At 47.1% G+C, this 27,668-nt stretch overlaps 1 protein-coding gene across 2 annotated transcripts in view; it reads left to right on the top strand.

Moving 5' to 3' along the window:
* Positions 1-27,668, top strand: part of PHIP (pleckstrin homology domain interacting protein) — a 2,101,228-nt gene that overhangs the window by 1,335,341 nt on the left and 738,219 nt on the right. For both annotated transcript variants that reach the window (XM_069606291.1, XM_069606290.1), the window contains exon 27: positions 27,294-27,376. In XM_069606291.1, the coding sequence (XP_069462392.1) occupies positions 27,294-27,376 (83 nt within the window). The remainder of the gene's footprint in view (positions 1-27,293; positions 27,377-27,668) is intronic.

Genomic DNA, 27,668 nt, shown 5'->3' with positions numbered 1-27,668 from the left:
TGCCGTCGCAGGTGGCCCTGTTTCTGGGAGCGAAGCTAGATACAGTGAGGCGCCTGACGGCACCGTCAGAAGAACGGACGAAGACCATTCTAGGCAAAGTGCAGCGCCTACTAGCCACGGACGTGGCCTGGGTGAGGTCCATCAAGTCCCTCCTGGGGATGATGTCCTCTTGCATCTACCTGGTGCGCCTCTGCAGACTACGGATGCGCCCTCCTCAAGAATTTCTCGACGCCCGTTGGATGCAGGCGACGGGCACCTTCGAAGACAGGGTGCCCCTCAACGAGGTGTTCCGGCGGGCGATTCAGTGGTGGGGCATTCGAGCGCACCTCACGGCGGGCAAGGACTTTCAGACGCCGGCGTACCAGGAGACGGTGACGACGGACGCCTCCCTGAAAGGTTGGGGCGCCCACACCGGAGATCTCCACGCAAGAGGCATCTGGCTCCCGGAGGAGAGGCTCCTGCACATCAACGTCCTGGAACTCTGAGCCGTGTTCTGGGCTCTCAAATCGTTCCTCCCGTCGCTCAAGGGCAAGGTGGTGCGGATCTTCACGGACAACACCACAACAATGTTTTACATACGGAAGCAGGGAGGCACCAGATCCCCAGCCCTATCCAAGGAGGCACAGGATCTGTGGCACTGGGCGGTCGCCCAGGGGATGTTCCTGGTTCCCTTCCACCTGGCGGGAGAAAGAAACACCATCGCCGACTTGCTCAGCAGGGAGCTGCGCGCGTGTCACGAGTGGGAACTGCGCCAGGATCAGGTGGATCAACTCTTCCGACGATGGGGTAAACCCCAAATCGACCTGTTCGCAACAGCGACGAACTCGAAGTGCAAGAGGTTCGCCAGCAGGTTTCCCCAGCCGAGAAGCATGGGCGATGCGTTCTTGTTCCCCTGGGACGGCCTATACCTGTATGCGTTCCCTCCGTTGCCGTTGCTGCTTCGACTCATCAACCAGCTCAAGAGGTCCCAGTGCAGGATGATCCTCGTCGCACCGGCGTGGCCGAGGCAGATCTGGTTCCCGGACCTTCTGGACTTGTCAACGTCCCCTTCCATCAAGCTGTCGGCGGACGCGGACCTTCTCTCCAGAGAAGGAGGTGCCATCTTCCACCACGACCTGGCGTCACTGAACCTGCAGGCTTGGCTCCTGCAGCGCTAGAGTTTGGAGGCTACGATATACGGGCCGATTGCAGAGAGGTTCTTGCAAAGGCCAGGGCGTCCTCGACTCTCAAATGCTACGGTCATAAGTGAAAGAGGTTCTTGTCTAAATTATAGACAAGTTTGAGCAAGAGTGAAAACTGAGCAAAATGGCACAGGGTCAACCAAGCAAAAATGGCACTCTACTAATTTCTCAACCATGGAGGGAACGGACAAGTTATACAGAGTTAACCTCTTAGACACACGAGCAACACTTCCCAAGTGGATTGCGAACAAGTTAGGCAAGGTAGCATTTTAGCAATTGTCATACAAAATGGCACTTCAGCTATACTTAAGTGGGAAGAAAGAGTGGTTATTAGAGTTTTGGTGCACCAACACAGTTGAGGGTGAAAAGCAATCTAGTGAAGGCAGTTGTAACAGATTTAGCTAAAGTGAATAGGCCTGTGCCAGAGTTAGTGGTACAAGGCAATGTGCCCAGGATCAAACTGTTCTAGTAGCTGAAGTCAAGTCTTTGGATTATCGATTTAAAAGGAGGGTGCAGAAGGTAAAAGATAATGTTAGTCGATAGGGACGGCCAACCCAGGAGGTAGGTAAAGGATTTCAAACACCTTTAACAGTACCCCACGAAACGGGAGGCCTGGCTTAACAATATACCTGAAAAGTGGAAGCGGCTCCTGCGGTGGCGGTGGTTCCTGGCAGTTCCTGCAGTTCGTGTTGTCCAGCAGAGGAAGAGAGGCTCTCCTCGTGGAGGAAGGTTCGAGTTACTGCACTGCCAGCCTGTAACGCTCACCTGACTCCCACGGAGGCGCTGGACTGGTTTGCGCTGCTGTGACCTCTTCTAAGGTGATGCGCAGGGTTCGGAAGAGGGACTGGATGGGCCCCCAAATCTCTTGTCTGTCTCGCAGAAGTATCCTTCTGTAGGCGAAAATAGGGGATAAACTGTCTGCGGGGTAATGCAATCAGCCTCCCACTTTCCCCTCTCACCCTCCTCGAAACCCTTCTGTGATTCATCGTAGCGTCTCACCTTAGGGTCTGGAAGGACGAGCTCTCCATCCTGCTTCTGATGCAGGGGCGCGTTGGTATCCAGTTACTTCACTGGATTTTCGGATTGGTGAGAACCAAACTTGCTTGGCTTCCAGGTAAGTTTTTCGGTAAGAGGTTCCCCTTGTGTCCATGCATTAATGTACTAATGCTAGTGTCTTTTTCCCCGTAGGGGCCGGGGTACGGAATGCCGGCGAACAGGCACCGACCCGAGATGAGAGGTGAAATCCTTGTAGAAATCAGGTAAGTCTTTAATGAGCGTTTTTTGGTAATGTCTTTTCATTCGCTCATTAACGCTGATGTCTTTTTCCCCTTAGGGGCCGGGGTCCGGAAATGCCAGGATGCGGCGCGGACCCGAAATGAAGAGGGAATGAATCAACAGGTAAGTCTTAACATGGAGATTTAGCTTTCCTTATTCCCTTCTCTCTCTCACCTTTTGTTCTGGTCTTTTTCTCCCTAGGCGCTGGGGCGTGACTGCGAATCCGGATGATCGCTGCTGAACATGGAGGCGCCCTGTAAAGGTGAGTGGAATGCGGCGCTGCAGCGATCGACGCAATGAGCTTTTAAATAAGTCTTCCTTTTCAGGATTGTCGGCGAGATGTCTCCGGGATGCGGATTTAGCAGGTCAGGACTTTTTCTTCTGTTCTCTTCTTCTCTTCCTTTGCAGGTGATCCAGGATGCTGGCAGGCATGTCAGAAGTCAGGATGCAGGAGCAGACACGGTGAGCGTCCAGCTCCTAGATGCAGAACAATGCGAAGCACGTGTGGCTGTTCGGGTGGGGTTTAAATAGCCTTGGAAGAAGTTCCAGGTATGTATCCTTCCCCGACCACGCCCGGATGGTAAATTAATCCCACGGGTAAAGTAGTTCCTTTCAGGCCTCAAGGAGGCCGGGATCCTGTAGCATGGTCTGCATCAGGTAAGTGCACCCAAGCACTTCCATAATGAGCCTGGCGCCATAGTGCCAGGACACTGTCCAAAGGGCCCCTATATGTGGTTGCTGGGTCCTTCTTTGGGGACTGGATGTCCGCTTTCGGGGACGCAGGGCTTGAACCGGCTCCCCGGGAGCGGGCATCATGACACAGCCGCAGTGATGACGAAACAGATCAAAAGGTACGCTCCTATAAATCGCGGTCGTGGTGGACGGGTGCCTGGCTATCTGATCTCTGAGTGCAGGGCACTGTCGATTCGACCAAGGCAGGTCCTGGAAGGTGATATGCAAACTTGTTGGCCCCACCAGCTCAAGGGAAGAAGGCTCCTGTAGATGAAGATCTTCTCTCGTCATGTGGAAAGAAGTGGTGAGACGCTGCAGCAGGGCTTCACCGGTGGTTCAGTCGTTGCAGATGTCTTTGCCTTCTCTCCTCTTCGGCTTCTTAGTTCCAGTGGCAACGTCTTGCCCTTCCAGTCCTCGGGACCCTGCTTTTATGCAAAAAGACTCCCATTCATACAGCCTAGCTGTCACTCACAGTGGAGTGGTCATCCTGGCGGGAGACCCTTCAACCTATCAGGGCAGAGTGCGACTTGGGTTGCTTAGGCATCCCTGTCCAGGTGGCCTACTCCCCCTCCCAAACAATGGCTCTATCCCAGACTCAGTGGTGCTGAGAGGAGGGCTTCTTGGCAGAAGCCTGCCAAAAGGACTAACAAAGGATCCCCGACCTGGGTTAGGATCATAGAGAAAGACACGAGAAAGGATTATTATAAAAGTTCTGGCAAAAAAAAAAACACTGGATAAAAGTTAATAAAAATATAAACCGGCAGTTCGTTAGAGGCTATCAGTAAAAGTGGTAGCCTCGAACAATGGGAAAATGCCATAGGAAAATATTTGCGGTTTAATATTTATGGTAGTAACCACTGCCAGCAGCCCGAAACTTTTGAGAGAGGGACTGTACGGTACCCTCTCGTCAATGAACATAAGGAAAATATGATTCCATAGTAAGATGGTTTGTACTGGTTTAGTTCATAACTATTGACTAGTAAAGTCAATGCGGACTTTACATGCCGTGGGAGACAGTAGTCAGTCCCAGGGTATGGAGGCTATGTTTGGGGTTTACTATGACACCCCTGTGTTACGGCACTGAGGGTGCTGTGTAACGCATGTGTATAAAGATGGTTCTTATGAGGGTGAGATAAACCCCATAGGCATTAAACACAAAAAATAACCTAGAACACACATAGCAAACATGCCTAAGAGTGGGAAAAAAAGAATCTCACTCTTAGCAGGAGAAAATAAAAACCTTCAAATCCATCAATGCTGCTGGGGGACTCTAAAGGTAAGGGAAATTAGCCATAGAATGAGAATTCTCCCTAACACACCTGATTCCTTCTCGGAGGCACTTATTACTGTTCAACGCGAAGATATACACGAGGATCCTAGCGGCAAGGCTGGAGATATACATGCCTCGGCTCATACTTCAAGGTCAGGTGGGATTTATCCTTTGGAGGCAAGGATCGGACACAATGCGCAAAACATTACACCTGATATACGAATCCAGACAATGACAAGGGACCCTTCCCTTATGTCGGTCGATGCAGAGAAAGCCTTTGACAGGGTAGAGTGGCCATTCCTAGAGGCAGCGTTGAACAAGGTATGACTAGGCGAGAGATTTAGAAGGGGGGTGGTGGCAGTCTATATATCTCCTAAAGTCTCTATCAGTAAACTCTGACTACTCGAGGTGATTTTCCTTAGGTAGAGGGACAAGACAAGGCTGCCCTATGTCCGTAAAATTGTTTGCCTTATCGCTTGATCCTCTCGACCAGGAAATCGGATCTGACCAATTAGTAGAGGGAATCAGAGTACATGGGAGAGAATATAAGGTAGCCTTGTATGCCGATGACCTACTATTACATGTCACAAACCCTTTGACATCTATAACGAGAGCCATACAATAGATAGAACGCTATGGACTCATATATGGTTTTAAAATTAACAAGTCAAAGTCAATCCTGTTCCCTTTGAATGAACCTACGCAGTATGATGCAGACAGGTACTCCGTATTAGGCCTCACCATTGGAGACACCACATTGAGATATCTAGGGATAAATCTCACAAGAAATTTAAGTACCCTATATGAAGCCAACTTTCCCCTTTTTAGTCGATAAATTTCAGTCTGATCTAACAAAATGGCAGAAGCTCACGATCTGATGGACGGGTAGGCTAAACACAGTCAAGATGGTGTGTCTCCCAAGGTTTTTATTTCCATTCTAAATGCTCCCAATTAAAATCCCGAAACTGTTCTTTGGGGAGGTGAAGAAGGCCATTCTGAGATTCTTGTGGCAATGGGAACAAAGCTAGAATAGCATATGAGGTATTGACCCTACCCAAGGAGAAAGGGGGGTGGGTTTACCATACCTCAAAATACTCTGCAGCTGTCCAATTAAGGATCTTAATACCTCACCTGAGAAACCAAACACATTTGCAATGGGTACATCTTGACAATCATAGCTTCACCCCTGCCACCCTATCGGAATGGCTCTGGGTCCCGAGGGACAAACTGACTCGCAGAATCCGACAACACCCTATCCTGGGCACTATTTGGGAAATCTGGCAGGAGGGTGCAGACATGCGCAATATCACATTGTGGCCATCGCCGTTGAGCCACATTTGGGCACCTGGGATCCTGGAGGAGATCACAGATCATAGCGGGTTTCAATCCTGGTTTGAGGCGGGCCTCGAGAGGGTAGGACAACTTTGGAGGGAGGGTAATTTCATTATGATCACCGAACTTCAAAGCGCACTGGGCATGGGGCCTCTCCCGATCTTTCAATTCCTTCAATTTACAGGAACATTAATGAGGGAACCATAGAAGGAGAAAATACAGAGAGACCTTACTCCCTTTCAAACACTCCTTAACACCCTCACGGAAACTAAAGGGCTGATCTCGGTTATGTACAAAACTCTGATAAATGTAGGGAAAGGGTCCACCACCAAACTGATGGAGAGGTGGGAGAAAGATATGAACGTGGAAATAGATTCTGACCTATGGACCAGAATGTGTAAGGGAACTTCAATGATGTAGATTTCCTCCCAGTACAAATTACATGCCACCAAGCTCCTCCACAGGTGGCAATATGACCCCCACAGGTTGTCCAAGATGTTTCAAACAGTGAGTCCCCTATGCTGGCGACAATGTGGTGAAAGGTCAACACAGTCAAAGGATATCTGGCGGCCTTGTCTGTGTTCAAGAGATCCCTAGATAGATTCATTTTTTATGATCCTAGTAATGGCACAATATTTGAAAGTCCTTGTAAATAAGTTTCCACCAACTCCCTTTGTTGTCCCAGATTGGGATCATAATCTGGTTCTTATATTTCGGATGGCAGCTCCTTTTTGAGCCTATGCACGTTTGTCCTTTACGGCTTCTCTCGTTGAAAACAGCCTTCTTGGTGGCTATTACATCTGCTAGGTGGCTGAGTGAGCTGCAGGCCTTATGCTGTAAGCCATCGTTCCTGCGCTTTTTCCGGGAGAAAGTATCACTCAGGGTAAGGCCTGGCTTGCTCCCCAAAGTTGTATCAGTATTTCACTTGTCACAGTCCATCGTCTAGACCCTAAGAGGACGGTGAGTTGCAATGTCGCCAGAACAACTAGTTTCAGAAGAGCTGACCAGCTCTTTGTGGCTTTTTCTTTAGCACGTAAGGGCCTGCCCATAACGTAACAGACCTTATCCCTTTGGATAATTCTCTGCATAGATGAATGTTACCAGGTCGCTGGGAAAGAATTACCCATTTCGACAAGGGGGGGGGGTCCCTGTCTGGGAGATTTCACGCTGCAACATGGTAATCTTTGCACACCTTTGCTAAGTGTTAGGGAGAATTCTCATTCAATGGCTAATTTCCCTTACCTAGTGAGTCCCCCAGCAGCTTTGCTGGATTTCTGGAGTTTATTTTTTCCACTTGGTAAGAGTGTGAGCTTTTCCCCACTCTTCCCCTTGTTTTGCCATGTGTATTTCATCTGTTTTTGTGATTGGGGACTCTGGAGTACACCTTCAGTAGCCCCATTCTTTTGTGTGTTACACAGCACCTTCGGTGCAGTGACACAGGGTTGTCTTTTAGACTTCCCACCGACTCCATTTCTGGGGCTGACTACTGTCCCCCAGAAAAGGGTAAAGTTTCCATTAACTTTATAATAGTCAGTTCACCACAGATCCAGTACACCCCATCTTACATGGAGTATTGGAAAGGGTTACTTCTTAGCCCTTTTTTTATCTTTACCTCCTAGAGCCTTGTTTTGATCTTTTAACATTTAGACTTGGCTGGTGGCAGTGGTATCTACCTTAACTTTTCTATCGCGTTTATACTATATAAACGGGGTACTGTTTTAGGCTATTATATAATCTGCGAACATAAACCGGCTTGACCAAATACTTTTTCTTTTGGCTCCGGTCGTGTTTATTCGCCATTTCTTTTTGTTAAAGTCCTTCTTGTGTGTTACTTTGCGCGGCAAACCAGGTTTGCCTTCTTTGTTCACTGTCTTTTGGCGGGCTTCTGCCAAGAAGCCCTCCTCTAGGCGCCTGGGTGTCTAGGTGGGCTGAATGTGAGGGAGGGGTGTAGTGACCCCCTGCACAGGCTATCCTAGGAAACCCAAGTCGCACTTTGCCATGATTGGCTGAGGTGGTTGTCCGGGCTGGACAACCCCCCTGCTGCGTGATTGACAGCCAGGCTGTGTGAATGCGGGATTTTCGCATAAAAGGCAGGACTCTTGGGTTGGAAGTCAGAGTCGACACTGGAACTACAAGGAACCGAAGAGAAGCGGAGAAGAAGACGGCTGCTGCAACTCCCCCCGTCCCGGTGAAGCCCAGCTGCAGTCCTGAGCTATCTACCCTTCGACAACCAGAGAAGATCAAGTCCGGAGAGTCTTCCCTTGAGCTTGGTGGGGTCAACCAGCTCATCTTCCACAGCCAGAGGATTCTCTTTGTGGTCGAAATCGCTGCACACTGCTGTAGTGGTCCGGATAGCCATCTGAAGAGCCTCTCCTGTTTTAAAAGAGCGCACCTTTTATTCGCCGTCGCTGCTGCTGGCTTCATCCCTGCGTAGTGCTGACCCCTCCAGACATCCTCCTTCTCGTCACCACGACCGAAGCACCAGGAACCGTGGGTCTGCAGGAAACTGTCATGATGCCTACCCCCGGTGACCCAGACCAGGTCCAGCAACCCCAGAAGCAGGCATCAAGTTGGTGCAGAGTCTCGTGAGTCTCTGTTTCCTCTGTTTTCCTGGAGTTTCTGCTGTGGAGTTGCTAAGGACTGCCTGTCCTCTTTCTGTTTCCATCATTGAGAAGGGTGTGGAATCATAAAAACCCCTACCATCCGCGGAGTGGCGAGGAGTCGGTGCAGAGTCTCGTGAGTCTCTGGAGGATCACGAGGCGTGTGAGGCACCTAGACGCTTTGCCACTTGTGACGTGCTGCGCTTGTGCAGCATGAATCATGAGAGGACCCTACCACGAACAACTAATTATCCACAGACGAGACTACAACTGCGCCGCCCTGAGCCACACAAAGGTGCATGACATGATGAGTCGATCAGAAGCGGATCCCTGCGAAGCGCAAGTAAGAAATCTATGGGAATGTTCCTCTCCGCCCCCTCGTGTAATCTCATTACCACGACAACCATCCTTTAAATCCATAAAATACTCGGATGTGCTCACAAAAACTAATGCCATTATGAGACAGGTTGAACACATGACCTATCCGCCACACAACATTGCCGTCCCTCGCCAAGCTCGCATTACCTGTGAAAAAGGCGATTCCAGGCCCCATAATGAACACTCAATGGCGGGGGTGATGGGTCTGGCGGGGGGTGTGGTGCAGCTGGGGCCGGCTGTTGGTGTGCTGGGGCTGGGGATGGGGCTGAGGTCGCTGGTGACGCTGCAACAGATAGCTGCGAGCGGAACGCAAGGGGGGGCGGTGGATATTACCGCGGTGGTCCCTTGGGGAAGAGGCTCGGTGGCTCCCCTCTCGCAGCTGAAAGAGCTGGCTGCGCGCACTGCCAGGCAAAATACCGAAACAAAAAGTCAGGCGCCTGAAGGCAGAGAGAGGCGCCTGACTTCAGAAAGCACAGGCGCTTGGTTGGAGAGCACGCTGTTCTCTCCTAGAGGCTTAGAGAACGCCTACAGTTATCACAAGAAGGACACACCATGCCCCGCATCCATTCCAGAGCTGTCTGAAAACGAAAAGGAGATTATTGTAGAGTCATTGACATTGGATACATTTGACACAAATCCCTTAAATAACAAACTAATGTTAGAGGCTTGGACTAAAAATTACCCTCTAACTCAAGAGGAGGCAGTGATTCGTACCATACAGGAAATGGCACAGGGTGCACAGAGGGAAGTAGACTCATCATCCCTTGCTAAAGAAAACACACTGAGAGAACTTGTGGAATCCCCTGTCAAAAGACAAAACTCACTGGCTATTGGGAATAAACTGCTTCTAGATCTAACTGAATTGAATGGATCCCTAACATCGAAATCTTCGGCGGCTAAATACTTGAAACCTAACTTGGAAGGATCTAAAACTGAACCCTGGCAGGCTATGCAATCGCCGATGTTTCCGGTAAAAGAATCCACCCCATGGAAACACTGGCCAAGTGGGGCAAGGAAAAGAAGGCGTGTTGATTTAAGTCAATCCCCGCCCTTTGAATGCTCACAGAATAAACACAGGCTAGCCAACAAGAGTCGTATATGCAAAACAATTTCAAACAGCCAAGGGAGGAGTTCTATAGACAAGGATCCTGTTATTCCAAGTACGGAGGAGCAGGGCGAGTCATCTAGCAATGATGAATCTCTTTCAAACCCAGTAGAGAAACAACAAAACAATCTAAAACCAAAACGAAAAAGCAACAGAGCCTCATCAAACCCAATCATGAGAGATGCTCATGTGCAAAAACTAATCAAAGATGCTCTAAGTGATCTAAGACCGTTTGTCATGTCCTCATTGACTATAGCGATGGCCCCCTTGCTCAAGATGTACAAGCAAATCAATGAGAACATAAAAGACCTGTCAACTCTGTCTGCTCTGATGAACTCTAAAATGCCCATGGTTGATCCTCATGGGGTCTCGGCTATCACAAAATTAGGGGGAAGAATCCAAGGAATCGAACAGTCCATGAAGGAATTAGCAGATCAAAAGAAATTAAATACTGAGGACAAGAGAGCTCTAGTTGAGGTCACAAAAGAAGCACTAAGTCTCCTAAAACAAAGTCAAAACACAAGAAGGGATGAAGCATATGTAGCGATGATCATACCTGAAAATTTGCCGTTAAACTCGGCATTAAATAAAAAGTCAGCCAATGCCGCTCTCACTCAACAACCTGTGAGTACTAATGCCAATACAACATCATCACCATCTAAACCAACAGACAGGAAAGTTATGCAAGGCATATTAGAGGATGCTGTAATCAACAAAGAAGCTAACATGGGACCGTGTGGTCTCACTCCGGCCTCTGAGTCATCTTTTCCAATCCCTGTTACGGCTGCTGTACACGCCGGCCCTACTGAACAACTCAGATTGCTGCAATCAAATACCCTAACCCAAGTTGAAAAGAAGAAGTTCACAACTAATATCAGTCTTACACCTTCAATGGAGGTGCTCCCCTCTACGTCTGGTAATGCTGATGGAATTATAGGGGGGGATATCAGCCCGCGGGACCTTCTGGCAATTCGAACCACACTCGATCAATTGGAAAAGGAAATTATCGAAAGTGTTCCTAAAGATCTATCTGGCTTCGATAAGACTCCCATAGTCAATGAAAATGAAGCTGACTGCCACGGCTCAAGCGGTAGAAAACGTTGCGAAAACATCCGTCCCATATCCTGACGACATGATATTGGCAAAATCCATCGAGCTCTTGCCAAAATGTGGAAAAATCGGCCAACTGATATTCCCTAAGTCTGCCCCAAAAGCCTCAAATATCTTACAACTAGAGGCTAAATTTGAGACTATGGATGAGAAAAGGAAGCGGTAAGGAGCTTCAAATGGAATCGGTAAAATCACTTATGAAACAAACCGGAGCCTTACACTAGATGAGGCAAAGGGGAAGGACGTGATTAAAACACATGGATTATATATACCAGATCGAGAATGCCCGAGACAATTTTGTTCGAGGGAGTCAATGGCAAAAAACATCTAAAGAAAAGGATAGAGATCAGAACCAGTCCAGCGGAAAAAACATACCGCGAGCCGAAAAACACAAAAAATCAGGAAGATATGTATTGATTCTTGAACGACTGTTGGACTCAAAAGATGGCCTAACTTTAAACAGAAACAACGTATTACAATTACTGCACCATGTGCCTGGCCTTCAATCAATAGAATCAAATGATATCCAAATTATCGAATTTGTCAACGACAAGCAGAATGATAAATTACGGCTCCACATTGATTCAAGATTAATATGTGACCTGCTTATCAATGCAATCCACTTCTTGCTGCCTTTGGGATTCGACATTCACGAAGAAGAAACCATTTCTCAGATGACAATAAATCCAACAGATTCATCAAGAAATGGAGCAAAAGCAGATAAAACTTGCTCAAAAGATACTGACAACGTTGTCACTAGCCAAACGCCAATAGTGACAGAACAGTTTGATCATTCATCTGATGAACCTCAGAGTGAAAAAGATAGTAGTGCTAAAAACCAAACACGATGCACTCTTGGCGAACAAATCAAAATTACGATATATGGAAATACTAACATCAAGACTAATGAAAACAATCCAACAGAAAGTACAGAGAAACCTTCTGCAAATACAAATTGGAATTGGTTGACAGGTGCTTTAGGCAACAAATCGAGCTAATGCCAACAAGGGTCAGATGGCCCCACAATAAACATCTTATCATGGAATACGAGAGGCTTCGTACATCTGTTCAACGATACAAGGAACTGGAGCGACGATCTAAATGCCATCTGTCTCCAAGAAACATGGTTAGCTACCTGCCCATTGTCAGATGTATATGAACTAGCAATAAATCCTGCAATAACAAGAACAAAGAGTCGTCCGTCTGCTGGACTCTGGACCATGATGAGGAAAAGCTCTGGCTGGAAAATAACAAAAACATCAAATCAAACACTGTTCATACAGTACTCTGTGATTTCCGGGAAAAACAAGACAAACATCAGCACAGATCAAATCCACATCATCAACATATACTGGCATCATAAACATGCGGGAACATACAAGTTTATAAAGATGATGTGTGATCTGATTGATGAAATAAATAGCAATAATCGAAATCCAAATATCTGTTGCAGAGATCTCAATGTAGACTGTGTGAACGAGTGCAAGGACCCTGGATCCAAAAACCGAACACAAAAACCGGCCAAAAAATGGTGTGCTGACCTTGAGGAAAGAAATCTAAACATGATGAACGAAACGCCAAAGGAGATATCCCTCCAGGAAAAACTTGGAAAAGCATAAATCAATCTTCCACGATAGATTATTTCTTCATATCAGACGCCCTACAACAACAAGCCGTGTCCTTAAAAATCACAGTCGATCCAAACAGTGACCATAGCCAACTAAAATTATCACTAAAAAAGACAAATATTAGGAAACCTCAACAATGGAATAATCAAGTTGTGGCCGAGCCCAATAGATTGCGGTTAAAGATAAATCCTCATGACGTTAAGACTCTGACAGAATCATATGATAAACATGCAAAAAATGCTACAGAAAAAAGGTTTGAATATAACTGTCTATTAAATCAGTTTGACTATGGATAAAGGAAGGACAAGACCTTCTTTCCATCCGAAACATCTCTTTGATAGACAAGTACTCGAAAGAAAACAGCTTCGTAAAGAACTGAGGCAACACAAAAACCTAAAAGCCGAACATAAAAACAGGCCATCAAAACCAGTAAACAAAAATAAAAAAACTGGCAAATATCCTATAAAGCAATTATGTGCCAAAATGACAGTGAGTCAATGCTTAACAGCCTCAATAATAAAAACTCTTCTGGGTTTTGGAAATTAATAAACAGCATTGATTGTAACCAAGATTCAATCCAAACTTCTATGGTGTGTGAAAAAGACTGGATTAAACATTATAATTCAGTATATGAGAAAGAAAGCACAACCATTGACTCTCCAATGCCTCAGCTTTCAAAATGGGATCTACAGTTTGCAAGAGAGGATATCCTAATGAGCATCAAGCAAAGTTCCTCTTCTAGGGCGCCAGGTCCAGATGGCCTAACACATTTTATACTTAAACAAAACCCTGAAGAATGGGCCAATTTTCTATCAAAACTGTTCTCCAATATCGCCAATGAAGGAAATATACCATCTAGCTGGAAAACTGCGATCATCGTACTAATCTTTAAAAAAGGCAACAGGGCTGACCCGGAAAACTTCAGGCCTATTGCCTTATTGGATGTCCTGGACAAAATATTCGCAACCCAACTTCAGAAACAACTTTCTAAGTGGATACAAGATTCGAACCATCTAGACCCCCGTCAAGCAGGCTTTGTCAAGGGCTTAGGCTGTGGCCTGAATCTCCTTTTGTTGAATACTCTCAAAATGGATGCAATAAAAAGAAACAAAAAAATCTACTTAGCATTTGTGGATCTGTCACAAGCATTTGACAGCATTGACAGAGAACTACTCTGGAAGAAAATGACCGAGTGGAAATGCTCAAGCAGCCTACTCCTAGCAATAAAAGCCTTACATACCAACACCGAGATAACAATAAGGTTAGATAAAAGGGGAACTTTATCCGCTCCAATAAAAACATATTGAGGAGTTAAACAAGGGTGTCCCCTGGCCTCGATAATCTTCAATCTTTTCATTTCAGATCTGGGCGACGCATATAAAAACGCAAACACCTTTTTGCCAAAAATCAGTGGAAGTGAAGTTCATTGGCTATTGTACGTGGACGATCTAGTGCTCCTGAATTTTACCCCAACAGGCCTGCAACAGACACTTGATATTCTAGCCCAATACATCGACCAAAATGGCCTTCAAGTGAACACAAACAAATCAGAAATTCTGATATTTCAAGACCTGCAAAAGAACAAAGAACCGGTTGGAAAGAAAAAGTTCACTTGGAAAATGGGCGAGGGCACGATCTATCAAAAAACGCAATCAATGTATCTAGGCATGCTTTTGAGCTCAAACATCAATGATGCCCCATGGGTGGAAAAGTCAAATCTAAATGCATTCAACTGACAGCACAAGCATTAATACCAGTTTTGACTTTGTACAAAATGAAGGTCATCCCAGCCCTAATTCATGGAGCCGATTGCGCCTTTGGATGTCCTGCGGAAGTTTGGGCCTTATTGGAACATTCTTTTTGGTCCAAGGTATTGTGGCTACCTCCAGGAGTTCCAACCGCCTGCATAAGATTTGAGCTCAGCCTTCTATCTATTAATGGGAGAATCACGTGGGACATGTTAAATGAATATCGCAAGGCTACAGACGAGACGCCACTATTACAATACAATATCTTGAAAGATCTAACTAAAGAGTCTGGCGATTCCATCGTTTCAATGTGGGCCCATCGTTGCGAAAAAATCCTCAGTGACAAAGGAGCAGACAAAAGCATGCTCCTAGAAAATCCAAATTAAGTCAAATCACTGCTCTGGACACAAGATTGGATCGACACAGGCGACTCGTGTAAAAAACATAGAATTATGCAGCTGATGCCTAATGAAGAGAAAAAATTGAATGGAATCATGCCATATCTACAAAAATTTCCGGATAAAAATCGAAGAGCAATTTTTATGAAATATCGACTCAATCAACTGCCCACCCGAGAAACTTTGAGTATATGGAAAACCGCTTGCCTAAAATCGCAAATGTGCCGCCTTTGTGACAAAGAGCCCGAAACTTTGAAACATCTAACATTAACATGCCCTAAACTGACACAAGAACGCACAAAGCACCTAGGAAGATTTATTTTAGCAAGACCTACGATGTCCATAGAAGACTGGTGGAAGCAACTCTCTCAAGATTTGGACCGTAGTTTAACATTTGAGCTAACTTTCTTCCTAGAAGCAATGATGGAAAAACTATTAAAGGCAGAAGCGACCTTAGAACCTAACAGCCAAAGACTGTAGAAATAACTAAATCATGTAGTGCATACCGAATTTCTGCCAACTTCTAACTGCGCTTGGGAATAGATGGCATTGACCTTGTTTTCCCCAATTGGTTGATGCTTTGCACTCCTTCTCTCTTTTTTTTCTTTTTTTGCAAGGCATTAGGCGCATTATAAAGGATGGCCTTATGTTCTGCTTCTGCCTTTATACGAAGTTGTCATCTAAACTCTTGTCTAATTTGTTCTTTGTAACTTAGTTTTTTAAAGGTTTGTAACAAACCAAATAAAAAAAAAAACATTTTGAGCAAGCCCAAAAACCCCTGCTAGGGGCTGTTTGGGTGTGGTCCTGGCGCGAGGCTCATATGGAGAGTTAGTCCTGGCGCCATAGGCACCAGGCTCATAGAGTAGAACTTACCTGATGCAGACCATGCTGCAAGCTTACCTGTTGCAGACCATGCTGCAAGAGCTCCAAGCCAAATGAGGCTTGGAAGGGACTATTTTACCTAGGGACTATTTTTTTACTCGGGCGGGCCTGGGGAGGAATACTTACCTGGGTCTACTTTGGCGACTATTTAAACCACGCCCGAAGAGCAGCACACGCTTCGCGTTATTGTGCATCCAGCAGCGTAACGCTCACCGTTCCTGCAAGTCTGCATCCAGTTTTCTGCCACGTCCGCCTCGAGTTTGGAGCTCCTAGAAAAAGGGAGAAAGAAGGAGAAAAGGTTAGAACAAGAGCAATACCTTTGATCCTTAACCGAATTCCCGATCCATCGCGCCTTCGAGCTGGAAGAAAGAAGTTATTTTATGCGCGTCGCCTCGCCTGCTGCAGCGCCGCCTGAACTCACCGGCCTTCGCAGCATCTTCATATTCCACCGCATCCTCCTGCATGTTCCCCCCGCATTCCGGCACCTAAGGAGTAGACGAGAACAGCAAGGTGAGCCAAGAGAATATACAGAGGAATATTAGTTCCCCCCCCATAGACTTACCAGATTTTACCACCGGGGGTACTATTCCTCTTCATGGGTCGGCGCAGCTTCCACTGCATCTTCGCGAACCCCAGCCACTAAGGGGAAACAAAAGGACAGCAAGGTGAAACAAAGGGACTATCAAGGGGAACCCTCCTCACCACAATAGACTTACCTGATTTTACCGCCGGAGGTATTATTCCCTGAGACTTCATACTTTCTCTCAGCGCCTGAATAATGGAGAAAGCAACAGGTTACATATTGACATTATTTATCAAACTGTGTTGGAAATACAAACCCTTACCAGAATATTACTGGTTGTCACGAGGAACTCTTTACTAGGGTCAAGCTGCAATCTGCAAGGAATCAGACAAGAGTGAAAGTCAGGCATTTGAACTCTTACGAACTACACAGTTTTCGGAGTCAATATTGTTCTGGAACTCACCAATTTCTTCGAGCCAGTGAAGCAACTGGTTATCAACGCGCCCCAGCGCTCAATGCAGGATGGAGAGCTCATCTTTTCATACCATCAGGTGAGACTATAAGAGTGGACATCTTCGGTGATCCGTGGGGAGAACCGCGGGGGTGGGAGGATTTACACTCAACTCCACAGGTGGTTAATTCCCTTTCTCCATTTGAAGGAGAATATTCCTACAGGCCAAGCAAACGAAGCTAGGTGGGCCAGCCCAGTCCGTCATCTCGGCCCTACGCGTCACATTGGTGGAGACTGCAGCTGTCTAGTTCAGATCGACGCCTTTGTGGGAGCCAGGTGAGCGTAACAGAAACTACCAGGACAACTGCCGTGGCACCAGCTTCTTCCTTGAATAAGGTACTGTGTCCTGCTTTGAGGAGCTAGGGTGAATCCCTTTTCTCCTCATCCAAGGCTTGCCCTTGTCTTCCCTCCTTTGAACTTTTGCTTCCTCCGTTGACAATATCTAAGTTCTCCTGGTAACATTGAATCTTGAACTGTCCGACTATGTGATTCTCGACAACAGGAACCCGGTTCCACTTCACACTGGCTCCGGCCTATTGACTCTTGTCTACGAGAGTTCTCTGATTCTGTCTGCCCTGACAAAAGTATTGCCCATGATTTTTGCCCCCAACTCTCTCTGGTTAACTCAGGTGCTAAGTGTTTTTGCCCCGGTAACTGTTGGGCAGAATCCCGTGCAGTGTCCTTGGGGACCACTACACAAAATTAAGACTACAGGTGGCAATACAAGTTTTACCTTTGGTACAAGCCTGTACTACTATGTCAGAGTGGTAGCAGTGGCGGAGCAGCCAGGCTTATCTCAAAAGTATATGAGCAGTAGCAGAGATTACACAAAGGGACCACAATTACTGTGACTCAAGCAAACGCTGACTCAAGGTTTCAGGTAAAAAATAGAAGTACATTTATTTTGAAACCATTCGTTATAAACACAACACTTCTATTAAACTCAAATAAAAACCACACGTTAAATAAACTACAACTAGGGGGGCATTATTTAAATGACTGAAGCTGGAAACACCATACAACCCAGAAGTCCCCTTGTGGAATTTTCCGGGCATCCCCCCTGTGTCGGATCTGAGTATTCAGGAAGGCTGGGATCCACACATGGAAATGGAGGTGGCCGATATGTTCATAGATGGTAAATTTGCAACAAGAGAGGACTTTACTAGACGATGGGGGGTGGGCCACTCAAAATACTACAATACTACAGAGTAAGGGCCGCATTTCAGAAAAGATGGCCAATGTTCCCAGATGAACCTCCTCAACACCCCACTCATCACAATGAAGGCTGGGCTAGGCATTTCAAAACTATTTGGGGCAATACAGGCCCACACCCCCTCATTGAACAGGTCAAGGATAAATGGGAGACAGACTTGCAAATGCCTATCCCAGAGGACAAACGGAGCAGATATTGTTCACTCACAAAAAAGGTTTCATTGAATGCAGGATTACGTTTGATACAATTTAAACTCCTAAATAGGTTACACTACACGCCAGCTAAAATGGCAAAATTTGCTGCAGAACATGGGGGGCGGGGAATGCCCCATGTGTGGGACCCTACATGCGGACTCTTTTCACATGTACTGGAAGTGTCCAGCATTCCTGAGATTCTGGGGAGAGGTGGCCGAAATATTGACTGAAATTACACGGATACCCCCACAGGTGACCCCCCAGAAATATTTATTTGGAGACATTGGCAAGTGCTCGGAGAAAACCAGGAGGCTCTTTAATATCCTAGACCGGTTCTTCGAAAGGTTCCTGGCGCTGATGCGAACCCTGCATATGGGGGCCATCCTGCAGGATGCAATCAGGGACTTGCTCCCTCTGTTCATGCCACGGCGCCTATAGCCATTCCTCATACTGGTTCGGTACCACAGGCCGCAGCGCTGCCCCTGCCGGCTCCTTCGATTGCGGGTTCCCCCGAATTGATGCTGCCTCCCACAGTACAGGCGGTTCCACACCAGCCTCTGCAGCAGGCTCCGGCCTCCACACTGGGGACCACACCACAACAGAAGGGGTCTCTATCGAAGCAGGTGCCCCACCTCTCCTTCTCCCTTTCCGCACTTCTCATTCCTCTGTCTCTGCACCTCCAATCCATTCCCTTGATCCTCTGTGTCTTCAAACATACACCAAAGATCGAGAATCTCTTTTCTCTTCTGTAACTGCTTCCCTTTATATTTTGCTATTATAAATGTGGACATGTGTTCCAAAGTGCTCTTGTGAAATCCCTGCCCGGGACATGGGCAGGGCTCCCCCACCCCCGTTTCCGCGATCCACTGTTTCATATTTCTCTACCCTGTCACGAGACTGTGGCAGGGCCTTATACATGCGCTCTATTGGTGATTCTCTCCCCCCCATGCTAGTTACGTCTATATCTTACTAACCCTGCAACACGCTGAGCACGCTGCTGCTTGCTCATAACAAAAAACAAGAGAATCAACCCCCGCCCTTCTCCCTCACCCTTCCATACGCAGACACAGTGCTCCAAGAGATCGGTCAGCACCACACCACACGTAACACAATTACCGCCCCTTCAATGGCCTGCTTTTTTATCTACAAAACACGACTGCCATAAACAAAACCAACACGCTACACTAACAACTGCTACTTGTTCCTACTTATGAGACCAACTCCTTTTATTTCCATATACCTCTTTTAAATATTATTCTGCCTCAAGGTACCACCTTCCCTCCCCTTCCCTATAATACTTTACTGAACCACTCAATCACTAATACAAATGTTATCAACAATGACCCTATCCTCATCCACATCACATCAATGACCTCACTCTCCACGTGCTCACACCCCTCACACTTCCCTATGCATCTGTCCCCTACTTGTTATCGCTTACAAGAGTCTGCTCACTTGTGCATGGTCACCCGAACTCCTGCTTCACGGGGTTCCAACACCAGCCTGCACTCTCCTCGAAGCCGCGCCTGCTTCAAAGAGCAGAGAGGACTTTTCTTAAAATGGCTCCTGCTAAACCACTTGGAACATGTGTTTATTCAGGCTGGTCGTTGTAGGTGGGCGTGGCTCCTTCTGGAGAAGCGGCCTGTGTAAATACTGGAGGGGGATTATCTGTGCTCCTGCACTCTATATGGCATACTAGCAGCCCAGAACATCCCAGCCAAGATTCTCTATTGGGTAGCTATGTACGAGCAATCAAGGTTTAAGCTCTCAGGAGGAGATGCGGGCTGGTTCTTAAGTACTGTGTAGTCCCCAAGACCCACAAAGGAGTGTCCATACACTGTTGGTGATAATACAGTTCTTTAAATAAATAAGGCTTTGGTTATGTACACATACAATAACACACTTTGTGCTCAGGCAATTCTATAATGATAAATATATACCGTCTCTATGTGGTACCACGATTACTTCTTAGATTCCATTAAAATGCATCAACTGGAGACAGTTTCAAATGACATTCAAATCCATTAATAATGTGAACCAACAATAGACTTGAGGAGGGAAACAAGTTGGTTAAACAATTGGCAGACTACTAGGTCCCTACCGCAAGACACAGTTCTGTGTGAGGATCCCCCACCTGGGCAACCTATAAATAAGATAGTAAACAAGCCCAGTCCCTACATTGTTTAGCAGAGTCGTATTTCCTTCTATAAATGTTCTACTACCCCAATGTACCTAGTTTAGCAGAGTTGGACGACGGTCGTCGATGGATCCTTCTTGAGTGAACTCCCTTTAAGGCAGGAGCCACGGATTGTCGAGATCCCTCGAAGAAAAGGGTAAACGATGGCCTTGATGCAGCCGCTTCGGTTCTTGCGGTGCACGTCGATGATTGGTTGTGGACGTCCTGAAGATGAGAGGTGCGGTGCACCTCGACCACGATAGTTGCTGCAAAGAGTCAATGAAGAATGTATGCCCAGCAAGGGCGTCGGGTCGTCAGCGTTTGGCGTCGGTGTTCGGGACTCAACCATGGCTGGCTTTTGGATCGTCATCAGCATCTTTGAGGACTTCAGGTGGCGGGAAACCCACCGGCACGTTATTCTCGGTTCGTCAGTGACCTTGACTTTGTCCGGCAGGACAAAGCGGTCGGTAATGAGCAAGGGGGAGTCCTTGATTCAAATGTCTTAGGCAATGGTGGAGCCTTGAAGCTCCGGTCGTTGAGCAGCACAGCGTCAAATGTTCCTTGCTTCTGGGCAACACAACTAGATGGGATTCCATTGGTCACGGCAAACCTCCGAACCCTGGTTAATGATGGTGGACTTGATGTCCGGGTGCTCTACTTCAGGTTCTTGGCAGACCCCGTCTCCGGTCAGCAGCCTTTCGAGGACTGACTTCCAGGGCGCCTGGAAGATGAACTGGTGCACGATGTTCCCTCGTAGCTCGGGTAGAGGTCTCCTAGCCAGGTCCTCTCTTGGATCAGTTCCTTGACAGACACGCAGCTTTCAGATTGGCGAAGGAAAGCAGCAGCAATTCTTCTTGTTCTAGTGGGCTTCAAGGTTAAGCATCAAGTTTTGACTTCAGGTACTGAACGATTTCCATCAGTGAGAGGTCCCCAGATAGATTGTTAGGCAGAATCATGTGCAGTTCCTTTGGGGAACACTGCAAAAAGATTAAGACTACAGGAGTAAGCAGTAAACCCAATTGGTAGCAGTCTGCACCACCCAGATGTACCTGGTAGCTGTGGCTGAGCAGTCAGACTTCCCTCAAGAAGAGGAGGGCAGTATATAGAGTATGCACAATAGGGCTAAAAACACAGGGTAAACAAACACTGACCAGACCTTTGTATAAAAAGTATATAATTATTTATTTAAAACACACTTTAGGCAATATACTAGCACTCTAAATCAAAAGCAAGTTAAAACACAGTCAGCTAAAGTATACACACCTCCCTTGATTTGTTAAACAGATGTGAGCGCATAACCTGATGGCACTCCAATAGTTCAGTTAAAGGGAGAGAAAAAGGCAGAGCATAGAAATAAAACAGGTCCCAACACATTTAGGAGTTCTCAGCAAGGGAATAAAGGCAGTAAATACTGTAGAGCCAAAGTTCATAGGCCAGGCCCACTTTAAATGGAGCAAAGCGAAATGTGCCCAGGATCACACGGTTTAAAGTGCACTAAAAGTCTTTGCAGAATGTTCAAAAGAGGTTGGAGTGATTCAAGAAGGTAAAGTTAGAAGGTCTGGGGCCCCCAAACCGAAGAAAGGGAGGCCAGGCAGGACACAGTACCTTGAGAGAGGAAGCTCCAGCGGTGGCAGTTGTTCCTGGCAGTGGTTGCAGTTCGTTGTTTCGGGCAGGGAAAGAGAGGATCTCGTCGAGGAATAAACGTGGAGTCGTTGCACTGCACAGGGATGAAACCATGCGCGTAGTTCGTTGATAAGGTGCGTTCCTTTTATTCGTGGTCAAAGTGGTGAAGCTTGGCTATGCGGCCGCCGGGGTGCTTGGCAGGGGCGATTCGACCAAGAGACTTTTTAGGAAGGCGAAAAAGGTGAACTGGTTGGTCCCACCAGCTTAGAGGAAGAGGACTCGTACAGCAGAAGATCTTCTCTTGTCGTCGGGGAAAGTGGTGAGGTAGTTGCAGCAGGGCTTCAACGGTGGTGTCGTCGTTGCAGATGGCTCAGCTTCTTCCCTCTTCGGATTCTTAGGTCCTGTGGCGACTTCTGAAGTTCCAGTCCCAAAGGCCCTGCTTTTATGCAGAAAAAACCCCATTCAACAGCCCAGCTGTCACTCAAACATGCTAAGTGGTATGTCGGGCGGCTCACCACCCGGCCAATCAGAATAGAATGCGACTTGAGTTGCTAAGGCAACGCAGTCCAGCGTGCCAATTCCCCTCCCCACCCATCCTGCGGAACCCAGACAGAGTCGCACCATTTGGAGGGCTTCTGTGGAGAAGCCTGCCAAAAAGTGGAACAAAGGGCTCGACCTTGGTCAGAGTTACAGAGACGGACACAAACGCCATTTTAGAAAAGAGTTCTGGCAAAAAGACCCCATCGTTGATTTAATATTAAATTAAAAAAACGGCGGTATCTTTAACATTGCACCAAAAAGTGGTGCGTTTAAAATCAATGGGAAAATCCCATAGAGAATATTCCGGTGGAATATTTCCCGTGGTAACCACTGCCACCATCCAGAAACTCGACAAGGGGGGGACTGGACAGTGCCCCCTTGAAAACAGACCCAGGGGCAATATAATTAACCCCTTCCAGTACTTCCACAATATGATGGTTTGTTCTGGTTCTGTTCACAATTTAGAACTAGTAAAGTCAATGGTGACTTTACATGCCCTGGGAGACGGTAGTCAGTCCTGGGGTATGGAGTCTATGTTTGGGGGTCCCTATGACCCCCCTGTGTTACTGCACTGAGGGTGCTGTTTAATACACAAGCAAAGAATAGATGATACCTAATGGAGCAGAAAGAAACCCCATGGCCCATAAGCACACAAAGAGTCAAAGCCATAACTCAAATCATGCCTATGAGTGGGAGGAAAAGAGTCTCATTCTTAGCAGGAGAAAAAAACAAACCCCAAAAATCCAGCAAAGCTGCTGGGGGACTAACTAGGTTTGGGAAATTAGCCTTATAAGATAATTATCTCTAACATAGATATACTGTTTGGTCTCTCATTCACTCTGCTTGGTCGCACTCAGGCAACCAATAATTCAGAATGGCATTCATGCAGGCATGCAGCCAATCAGGCTTACAGTGCATTCAGGCCATTTGTCTCCATCCAGACACTTGCAACACGGAATGCAAATTCGGACAAGCAAGCAGCCATTCAGCACTCCACACTGCATTCTTGACAGTTTTGGGTAGGGCTGTCTCAGTCATTGTGTCATACATCAGATACTAGATACCCATAACATGAAATGCATATTCCTCACACATTCGATTCACCCAGGTCCCACCCCACGGGTATACCCATAACATACAGTCATTGGGAAGGCTCCAGCCAGTCTGGCCTGGACTTCCCCACCCTACCATATATGGAGCTTCCACCCAACAGCCAGTCGGGGGAAGGGACAGTGTTGGGGCTTCCCAGGACTTTGGGAAACAAGCTAACAGGCAATAGTAAGCGAGAGACCACAGGGGCCATCTTGTCTCGTATCAGGAATCAACTGATTACAATGGCAGGGACTGGGTATCCCAAAATAGTGGATACTCAGAGAACCTGTCAAATTCAGCATGGAGCTGCCATAAACCCTTACCCTGCTCTGTGGGCCACACACAGGTGCCCATAAACATACACTATGGTTACAGGTTTGTACCCCCTCCTATGGGTGCCATAAGGGTATCCCAAAGGTCTGTTCACCACGACCAAAAAGAGGAAGAGCTGCACTGCCAGGAGTCGCGCATAGACTCCTGTGCAGAAAATAACACAACACACATGATAAAAGGTCCACAGGACAAGGACATGGAGGCCCTGTCCCTCATATTCATTCCCAGCATCACAGTCTGAAAGCCTCTGCAGGTACAGGGGCGCTGGGATCACGTTGGGGTCGCCAATTGAAAGCAAGCCCCTGAATAGAGAATACAACCCGCCAGGGAAGAAAGGCCCAAGTTGATCTTGTATGGATAATACGTTTAATCTCATGCACAGATGAGAGCAACAGCAACAAACTATGTTGCTAAGAACGTTCTGCCAACAAGAGGTACAAGCAGAAACCTTTTAAGGAAAACATAGTCATAAGTGACACAATACATACAGTAAAGACCTGCGCGGCTGATTGGATGGACCCTATAAAGATGCTGCCTTTACCCATATGGGATGGTCTGTTAACTAGTCCCAGTCCGTCAGTCCATCATATGGGCGCTGCAGGGCTAGTCTGCTTCTCAGTCGAAGGGCAGACAATTACACTCCTACTATAGAGCTTGTTTATCACTCACACCCTACCCTTGGCAGACCTTAAGATGGGCACACAGGAGGTTCCAGGGCACTCCTAACCTTCATACACACATTTCACCCACTCCCTCCGCACCATCCGGCTCCAAGGTCTCTGCCCTCGTTTTGAACTATAAACATTTCAGGACTTGTTACTTTGGGGTTAATGGTCAAAGGTCACCTGGTGTCATGGAATTCAGGGATTTTAGAGTTCAGTCAGTTACATGGGCTATAACTCATGGTCACTCGGAAAAGGGCCAGGTCATGCTTTGATCAAAGTGAGATAAAATGCACACCAGGAGCCGGCCTCTGATCGCGGCCTTGTTGGGCACATTCCTTTTGGGTGAAAGACACATCTTTGCAACACTTTCAAGAGCAATGACAAACAGTGTGGCGATGTGGGGGTGTGACTGGGGATTTCTGTGGCCTCCTGGATTTGGGCCGAGTGCAAAATAGCGATGCCACCCGCTCCTTGGGCCAAACCATAGGAATACACAATACTTGATTATATAAGCATAGGGTCTACTGAGAGGGGATGCATCCCTCTCACTGACCTCCCCCCTCTCCCCCCATTCACCCTGGCTCGTCACAGTGCCTTGATTGCCTCTTGCCTTAATTTAAAGCGCCTGGGGGGGGGGGTGCCTCCTTCCCAACACTTGTGTTTTGCCCACTGCCTCGTCCTTCTAAAGAGGGGAGGAGAGACTACACAAGACTCAACCTGAAGAGGGCACTTAGCTGTTATATGGCTAGGACGCACCCGTTTGTCACCTTTTTGCAGTCTAGGAAGTGACTTGCAGTAACGAAACAAGCATTATCCCGCTGGATAGTCCTCTAGCGCTGAGTCCTATGAGAAGGCCGGAAGGAAATGCCTTCAGGCATTAGGGCGCACGCCACTAAGAGTGTGGCGACTTCCTCTGCTGTTCAAAGCTGGTGAAGGGTCCCAGTGAAGGAGATTTGTCAGGCCCCAACTTGATCTTGTCACACATTTACAAAGCGTTACAACCTGGCTGTGGCCCGTGAGGCCTAACACCTGGTTTGGGAGACGGGTGTTGCAGAGATTTTTGGTTTAGGATTTCATCCCGCTGCCTAGTGCTTTACTGCTTTGGGAGTCTATCAAGATGAGGAATCTGTGGGAGAATGCAATCCATTGAAGGAGAAATTACTTACTGCTAATGTTGTTTTTATGGATTGTTTGTAACGCTCACCTGGTATCCACGGGGACGCCTCCCGACTTGGTTGGACCGCTCCCGACCTGGACCTGCCTCCCCCGGATTCTCGTTCTGCCTTTGGGCCCACCTCCCTTGTGAACGACCCCTTTAGAGTTTTCCTCACCTTGGATTTCGGTAAGAGGCGCTCTCCGTCCTGCAATTCTGTGCAGGGGTGTGTCGTGAATGGGGAGCTTCGCTGCCAAGTTGCTTCACTGGCGCAGGCCCGAGAGTCCAGACCTGCTGCGACTCCGTTCTTCAGGTAAGTCTATTGTTCTTAATTATTTGTCCGTGAAGGTAATTGCCCTTGTTAATGTCCTCCTTCTCTCTTAGGTGCAGAAGGGATGATGAAGCCGTCAAGCTGGTGTGTAGGGCGGTGCTCGAGATGTTAAGTGAATGCGCAGAGCGCAGCGTTATGTGTGCTTTTGCTGTTTTGCTAACCTGTTTATTCTTCTCTTGCAGGCCGCCGAGGTGTTCTGGTTGGTGAGCGGCCGGGCGGATGCTAAGCGAAGAGTGGATGTTGTCCGGACCGCCGTCGGGTAAGTATGAGAGCCACCCGCCTTGCCTTTCTCTTGCAGGCTGATGAAGGCTGGCACGGAATAAATCGGCAGCGAGTTCCGCTCAGGTAAGCGTGCTTCTGAATGATGCTTGAATGAGGAATGCGAACGTTTACTAATATTGTCTTTCTTTTCTCTCCTCAAGGTTGCTGCTTTCAAATGAGGATGAGCTTCCGAGGTGATACTGGAGCGGACGACAGGAGCTGGATTGACAAGCAGGTAAGGATGGATAGTCTTGGGGGGCATGAGTGGGCCCTTGAGGCCATGCAGGAACACTGTGAGGTGGCCCAGAGGTCCCGAGTAACAGGGCCTGGGCTGGGGCTATGGCCATGACCTTGTTCTCCTGCAGATTTATCATCGCCCTCCCAGCCTGCCCCATCCTGAAAGTGTCTTTTGACTTCACTCAGTATATATCTTTTCTTGTGAGACAACTATCGAATGGTAGGTGTGACTTTACTTTTCAAAAAAGAGTTGTTCATTGTGGTTCTGTCAGCTATTAGTCCTTCCTTCGAATCTTTAGATTTTCTGAAATGCTTATGGATTCCTCCCGTTGGCTGCCGAGCACGGGGGGGGGTGGAGGGTGGAGGTGGGGAACTGAGGTATGGGTTTGTAGTGACGTGATCTATGTATCGCTGACCTCACATCCGGACTAGAGAAATGGCAAGGTTGAGGCATGCAGAGGTGGACAGACGCCGCCTAGCCTCACTATGCCCCTGTGGAAATTTTCTAAGCAGCTGGCACTGGATGGGATATCTATCAAGATGAAGAATCTGCAGAAGAAGAATCCATAGTGAGAACATTACTGGTAAGTAATTTCTCCTTCGATACTAAAGTGTTGAATTAAGGTGAAACAGTGTAAATGTAACCTAGACCCTTTAATTCCATTAACAATTGTATTGCTCTTAAAGTTAAAATGGTGAAAAGGAATAGTATTGTCAGGGTTGTACACTGAATCATGTCGAGCATTTTTTTAAAAGCACACATATGTTCCTCATGCTGATATTTTAATGTTTTGTTATTTAGGTATCATGATATGCCAGATGTTATAGATTTCTTAGTCCTTCGCCAGCAATTTGAAGATGCAAGACATAGGCACTGGAACATAGGTACGTTCTAATTTGTGTGAGAGACATGCTTTGTCCTTCTATCCGCTCAAGGAACAATGTATCTACTTTCTTAACGAGTAGCAATGTTCTGGTTAGTGTCTAATCAGTGTTTGAGTTGTTAATTGATATCAAAGTTGTTGCCATGCTTTTTAGCTCACTTTTGTGAATTTTGTATCTTGCAAATATGGTTTTCGACATGGTTTGCCTCGAGGGCAGGGCTGATACTGCATTAACTGTTATTGCACTTTGTCACATGACTACTCCGATCACCTCAGGAGTTTCTTTGGTTGTT

The sequence above is a fragment of the Ambystoma mexicanum genome, chromosome 4p (genome assembly GCF_040938575.1).
Source record: "Ambystoma mexicanum isolate Mex_15411 chromosome 4p, UKY_AmexF1_1, whole genome shotgun sequence".
NCBI lineage: Eukaryota > Metazoa > Chordata > Amphibia > Caudata > Ambystomatidae > Ambystoma > Ambystoma mexicanum.
This window is presented reverse-complemented; position numbering and strand designations above follow the sequence as displayed.